Raw genomic sequence first — 6,649 nt, forward strand, 5'->3', positions numbered from 1 at the left:
CCTGGCGAGGCGGGCGGGGGGGCTGCTGCTCTGCCCCGGGGCGCTGGCCGGACACAAACACCCTTCCCGCACAGTCACTCGGCAGGTCCCCCTGAAGTACTTCCGTAGCGCCCGGGCCCGGGGGGCTGGTGGGCGGGAGTGCGGTCAGACCAGGCCTCTGCCCCGACGTGCCATTCTGAAATAGCATTGGTGCTGCTTCAAGGAAACTGCCTCGGTGTGTTACTCTTCAGTGCAAAGTAGACAATATACGTGGGAAGGTGGTGTAGTCAGTCTGAAGGGGAAAAACGAAGGCGCCGTGTGTAATCTTTAAGGTTTGTTTCTGCTGACTTTCCCCTAACCCTGTAATGTCTGTACCCTGATCAGAGGACCCTGCTGTTGAAACAGCAGAGGAAGCTAAGGAGCCAGCAGAGGCAGACATCAATGAACTCTGTAAAGATATGTTCAGCAAAATGGCCACGTATTTAACAGGTGAACTGACAGGTAAGGCACCATAATACTGACCTGCAAGTAGGTTTTTCTCTTGATTTTCTTTAAAAGACATCTGTTGTGTAGTTTGCCTAAACTATACCTGTTTAGATCATATTTAGCAAGGCTGGCAGTTCAAGTCTGGTGTGTTGGTACACTTCTAATAATACGGAGATTAGGCATATTAATGAAGTCCCAGAATAGCACAAGTATTTTCCAAAATAATGTAGTATGGTATGAGTGACTTAATTCTTGTTAGTGTTGCAGAAGAAGCTTGTACATGGGAAAGCAAAAAGGGTCTAGGTTAAGAAGGATTAGAAGAGAAGCAAGACCGAGTGGGACATGTGAAGCTGTTTTGTCTCTGAGCAGGGGCCATACACATCATTTCCAACATTCATGCTTTAGAATTAAGTTCTGTGTGACATCAGCTGAAGAAAAGCAAACTGGTCAACAAGTTAGTGAATTCCATAGGCTTTACTTTTGAAAACACTCCACAGCACTACTGATTTGCATGGATTTGAGAGGTATATGGTACAGATTACCAGTGTGGATTTGTGCTATCAGTTTTGTCAATGCAAGTGTTTAACCGACAGAATTAAGAGTAGAAACATAAGGAATTAATCAATTTTTCTGTTAAAAAAAAAAGTAAAATTGCAAGTGAATAAGTATTTATCAGTCTAGTTAATTTTTACAATTTACAAAATGTCATCTCTCTTTTTTGTAGAGTTTTATAGTAATTACCATCTGAAGTATTCTTTGTTACGTTGGGTATGGGTTTGAAATCTCCTGTCTTCTTGAAGCGTTTGCACCCTCAAACCTCATCAACTTTTAATTAAAATAAACTCTTATTCTTTTTAAGCCACCAGTGAAGACTACAAGCTCTTGGAAAACATGAATAAGCTGACTAGCTTGAAGTACCTGGAAATGAAAGATATTGCTATTAACATTAGTAGAAATCTGAAGGATTTAAATAAAAAATGTAAGTAAACCAAATAAGGTAAGGATATAGTGACCAGTACACTTGTTTGGGAAATGAAGCATCTAAGAATCCCTTAGTTTACACTCCCCATTAGGTGCTGAAGGAAAGAAAACTCATTGAAATAGGCATGCAGCTACATAGTGCCTGTCTTGTCTATTTCTTTACAGCTATAGGCTATGTAGACTAGCACAGGAGAAAACACATCTGGATGTCCTGTTTTACCCCAAATTTTGGATCTGATAGGAAATACTTACTTTACTCACATTGTATAGTTACTTTTGTTGACTCTAGCCAGTTCTCTTAAATATTTCATACTTCCCTGGAACATGGCTGTCAGTATCACCACTTGACTTTGGGGCAGGGGAAGGAAGGAGCTTTTAAATTGTTCTATCTGAAGAATGTAATAAGAAATTCTTGTGTTTCAAGTGTGAACTGTTTCTTGGAACTGAATTACTGAGAACTAACAGCTGTGATTTTTCTGCTTTTTCAAGATGCTGCTCTTCAGCCATATCTGGAACAAATCAACCTAATTGAGGAGCAGGTTGCAGCTCTGGAGCAGGCAGCTTATAAATTGGATGCATATTCCAAAAAACTTGGTACCTGTTCTCCTTTACTGTTACTACCTAACAGCATAGTCCCTTACAAGGGGATTTAAAAAGTCAAAGTGAATTCTTTCTCTGTTTAACAACTCTGAGCTGCAGAGTTGCATTTGCTGCTTTTGAGCAATGAACATTCTATGTGAAGTGGTCAGCACTGGGAAAAGATGAATGTAACAGGTGATATGGGGGTGAGCTGGTACAGGTATTACTGAACTACAGCTTATTAGGGGGCTTGGTTTCTCTCACTGACTCAAATTTTAAAGACAGATGTTTAATCTTGCAAATAGAGGGATTTATGAAGTTCCACCAGGCACCCAAGTCCCCTTGGCTTAAATTAATTAATATTAGTTGTCTGACTTGGGCACCTGGTTCTTAAAAAATTTATTTTGCAGCTAGATTTGCCTACATGCTATAATAAAAAATTACACCAAGTGGTACTGTAAATCAACATGAATTTTACAGGATTCAAAGCTTTCACCCCTTTAGTCCTAAAATACTTTTATTTTTCCTTCTGCAGAAGCCAAGTACAAAAAACTGGAGAAACGATGAATTTACGACAGTCTTTAAGTTGGAGTTGGACTATGAGTCAGACTGATTTACCTGTTTATGTTGCACAACAGCAATTCTGTACATTGACAAGAATTTGATTACAGCTAATGTCAAGACTGGTAACTTTTTCTACCTATTGAATACAGTTGGCTGTATTCAGGCTTAAGGCTGAATAATATTTTCCTCTGCCAAAGAGGTTCTGTTGCCTCAGTGTTCTGCCCCTAACCCATGTGCTGAGATTGACTGTCTGTGTGTTAGTCCTGTGTCCCACACGAAATACTCTGTCTAGGAACAGCCCTCCATAACCCATGAAGACATTTTCCCTTAGTGGCAGCAGGACCTAAGCTTCATTTTTTCTTCCTTGAGCTCTATCCCAGGCCTTTGGAGTTAGAAGGATGGTATTGAAAACTGTTAGTTTTGGTATCTACCTTTATCTGTTTAAAATAGAGAGACTAATTTATTATAAATTTACAATAAAACAACTTGCTCCATTTGTCTCTCTGGAATCTCAAATTCCTGTTGGAAAGATGATGTAAGTTGTCTTTATTTTTTCAAAGGCTCTGTTAATAAAGACAAACTCCTTCCAGCTACTGGAGAACACAGAAGATGACCTGTTTTAAACTCTGCGTCATATATTCTTAGAATTTTGTCCTTTGACTGCCTGGACCTCAGGTGAAATTGCAAAAAATACTGCTTTATCAAATGCTCGGGTAACTTAGAAGATTCTTTTTCCACTTTACTAATGAATTTTGATGCTATTGGTTTTTGATGAGGCATGGCCAGCGCAAGAAAGCTTCTGCGCTACCAGATTAACACTTTCAAATTGCTAGTTCAGCAACTAGTCAGCAACCCTGATTAGTTCAAGCTGGTTTTTCAGTGAGTTGCAGGATAATTGAGGATAGACTGGAAGAATGTCTAGTCAGGTGCCAGTATGGTAAAGATCGTAACGCTGTCAGTCACTGTACAGCCACTGTAAATAGTCAAGATGGACACTTTCCTTAGTGCTGTTTAAAAGCAGTGAAGCAGATGACCTTCAAAAGCCTTCACCATAGTTTTAAAAATCCTGGGTTTAAAAAAGAAAATGCTATTCTGTATGGCCTTGATGTAGGATTAGAGAGAGGGTTGAGTTTGCTTTGAAGAAAGGCCTTGTTGAGATGAGCTTCTTTAAAGAATAGGTTTAAGTCTCTCAGAGGTATCCAGCCATTTGCATCTGTGTTGATTTTATTTATAGTTTGCTCACGGATGACTTTTTTACCTGTGAAAGCAAATTAGGCATTTTAATATTGCTATTAAAGCCACATTTTCCAACCCAACAGAAATGGGTACCAACAAGTGAGTTATAATTTCTGTGTTGGAGGAAATTATACCATGTGGAACAGCAGCCTGTTTTTAAAATCTGTCAGATTATCATCTTCTCAGGATTCAGGGTGTGTTTGCAGCTCTGGTGGACAAGAGGATCTAGCCTGCCAGATCTCTGTGCCTAGGAACATTTGAATGACAGCCTGAGCAGTGGCCTGCTTGATGATCTCTGATTGTGGGAAGTGGTACCACGAGGTGCTGAACAGTCTAAAAGTCCTGTTTCTCCAGTGCTCCATGAATCTATAGATTATACAAGAACTGGACGTGATTCAGCCAGACTTACCAGTATTTTTTTATAGTATCGTCCTTCTCTTTGCTGTTGTGGAGGACAATCACAGATGCTTGGCTTCTGATGTGAAAGCTTGGTACAGCACATGGCACTTGCATGGCTGGGAGCTTAGTTCCTGATCTTCTGTAAGTTTCCTTCCATCTCTAAGAATAGTAAGTTATGGATTCATATCAGGTTGGAAATGGTTCTGGATAGGTGGACATCATGTAGAGCTGGCCAGCCACTGAAGTACTTACTAGGTTGTTCTAGGATTGAAACAAGACCACTGATCTTTCAGCCTTGTGTTCTCTTGGATTCCCGGCTCTTTCTGGGAAGATGATGCTTGAGGCACAGATGCTGGCGCACAAAGGGATTCTTCTCCACTGCAGGGATGCAGCTGGTCCTGCACTCTGGCTAGGTGCAGAGGCCAAGATGAAGGGGTGGCAGACTTGTATCCCAAAGGATTACAGTGGAGAGCTGGCCATCTGCTGTCTAGAGAATTGCAATCATCTTCATGTGGTAAGAATAATATTAAATCCTAAGTGCCAGTGACTTGTCCTGTCACGTGGTAGCAAGCCAGGTAAGTTCTGCTTATGGTAGGTAGCCTGCAAATCAAGTATTGAACACAGAAGACAACATGGCCTGGATGTCAGCACACTGCCAATGTAGTTGCAAGTCCACTTCCTTATCAGATGTGAACTGTAAATACACTTAGACAGTCAATGGGAAACAGACTCCACAGATCAAAGCTGGGTCCAGAATTGGGTGTATGCTCTGTCTTAAGATGAGTCCCAGTCACCCTCCCTCCTGTGTGCATTCCAGTTGGGATGCCAAAACTGGTAGTTTTGAAGGATTAGTAAGAAGGATAGTAAGAAGGATTCACTATCGCTAGTCATAACAGCAGCCTTGCTGTATAAATTCCTGAAGTGGCTGAGAACAGCATGGCTCTCCTCTCTGTTTTGTGTTCCTGTCCTCTAGCACTTCCAACTGCCTTGGACTGAGTTGGGCACCTTTTCAGCTTTAGACATGGAAAGGCACACAATAGTGAAGACATTTCAGAGCTGCTAGTCTTAAAAGAGGAGACATCTAGGGGCCTCACCCTTCTTAAGCATGGTTTAATCTATCAAGTTCACCCTTGCAGTAGCAAGACTGTCAGGTGCCTGGAGCATGCTGTCTTGCCAAAGGCAGCTATGCACATGACTGCAGTCCAGCAGAAAGCTTTCCTAAATCAGGAGTTAGATACAAGGATTGTCAAGAGTGTTTGGGCAGAAGGGCTAGATTTTTTTCCTCTGCTCAGCCGTCAACTAGAAATCTGTGATTGAGCAGATTGTGACTGTACAAAACACCCCTCTGGAATACACACATACTAGCAGTAAGTCCTAATTGGCACGTCTCAGGTCTCCTAAGACATGTATGAAAGCAGAGGATGATGGTCTCTAAGACAGCATCCGTGCAGCTCTTTTTAACAGGTTTTGCTCCTCACTCTGCAAGGCCAAGGGGATCAAGGGGACTGAACAACAGTGGGCAGGTAAACCCAGGCTCGTGAAAGTAAAACCATTATAGCTTGTTCCCTCTGTTTAACCTCAACTGGAGAATGCTCAGTCTGCATGGAGCTTCCTGGCCCACCCCAGCCCACCTCACCCCTCTAACTTTTCATAGTTAGGGGGCCAGTGTGTGGTTTGTATGTTTACAGCAAGGCAAAGAGCAGGCACAAGAAGTGGTTGAAATACACTCCAGTGACACTCCTATTTGGATCTGGTTTTGTAGAACTGCTGGCTTAGCTATATCTTATTGTAATCACCGTGTGTGAGCATCTGATAGTTGCTTTAATGAAGAGATACACTCACCACATGCAAGCCAGCATGCTCTTGGAAGGTCTAGGAAGCTGTGTGATCGGGATCACAGATAATTTCAAAGAAAAATAAAATGCATTTCTCCAGTGTCTCTCCTGGGCAGGCTTGCCGGAGGGCCACGAGAGGGCGATGTGTTGGCAGAAAAAACTTCCACAACGCGCTGAAGGCAAAGACCGAATTTTGTTCCTGATGGAAGAAAAAGATGCTTTCCTTTATATGGCAAGTACGATGCTATTTTAAAACTACACAGATGAAAACCTCCAGGAACTCTGAAGATGGAAATCCATCTAGCTGTGCATTGCCAGCAAGCGCTTGATGTTTTCACGTAAGGAAGCTAAGAAATAGCAAATTGCTTCACAAATTCCTATTATCCCACCTCCAAGAAGCAGAAATGGGAAGAGGAGCTTGTCCCACAAGTGGCTTTTTACTGGGAGGAAATTTTAGAGAAGATTGAGTGACAATGGCATGTCGGTTAGGCCGAGTGCTGGCAGCTGTTTTCTTGGTTCTGTTTCTCAGCAACCGTTCCCCTTTCCAGCAGAGGGCCTTCTGTGCGACTTGTAGAATTTAAATCGTGGCA

The 6,649-nt window shown here is 42.0% G+C and overlaps 1 protein-coding gene across 2 annotated transcripts; it reads left to right on the forward strand.

Moving 5' to 3' along the window:
- Positions 1-368: 368 nt before the first annotated feature.
- On the forward strand, positions 369-2,804 carry BLOC1S2 (biogenesis of lysosomal organelles complex-1, subunit 2). Of its 2 annotated transcripts, none has more exons than XM_010000800.1 (4): positions 369-480; positions 1,325-1,444; positions 1,936-2,040; positions 2,561-2,804. In XM_010000800.1, the coding sequence occupies exons 1-4, from the start codon at positions 438-440 to the stop codon at positions 2,590-2,592; spliced, it is 300 nt and encodes a 99-aa protein (XP_009999102.1). In that variant the 5' UTR covers positions 369-437; the 3' UTR covers positions 2,593-2,804. The 2 variants fall into 2 exon arrangements, with proteins under 2 accessions (XP_009999102.1, XP_009999103.1); XM_010000801.1 differs by having other exon boundaries at positions 372-480; positions 2,564-2,592.
- The last annotated feature ends 3,845 nt before the right edge of the window (positions 2,805-6,649 follow it).

The sequence above is a fragment of the Chaetura pelagica genome, unplaced genomic scaffold (assembly GCF_000747805.2).
Source record: "Chaetura pelagica isolate M959 unplaced genomic scaffold, ChaPel_1.0 scaffold166, whole genome shotgun sequence".
Classification (NCBI taxonomy): Eukaryota; Metazoa; Chordata; class Aves; order Apodiformes; family Apodidae; genus Chaetura; species Chaetura pelagica.

Excerpts from the sequence above, each read along its gene's own strand:
- BLOC1S2 (XM_010000800.1), top strand. The coding sequence starts at position 438 with ATGTTCAGCAAAATGGCCACGTATTTAACAGGTGAACTGACAG. Across the intron at positions 481-1,324 it reads TTTAACAGGTGAACTGACAG|CCACCAGTGAAGACTACAAG; the intron begins GTAAGGCACCAT and ends ATTCTTTTTAAG. Across the intron at positions 2,041-2,560 it reads TGCATATTCCAAAAAACTTG|AAGCCAAGTACAAAAAACTG; the intron begins GTACCTGTTCTC and ends TTCCTTCTGCAG.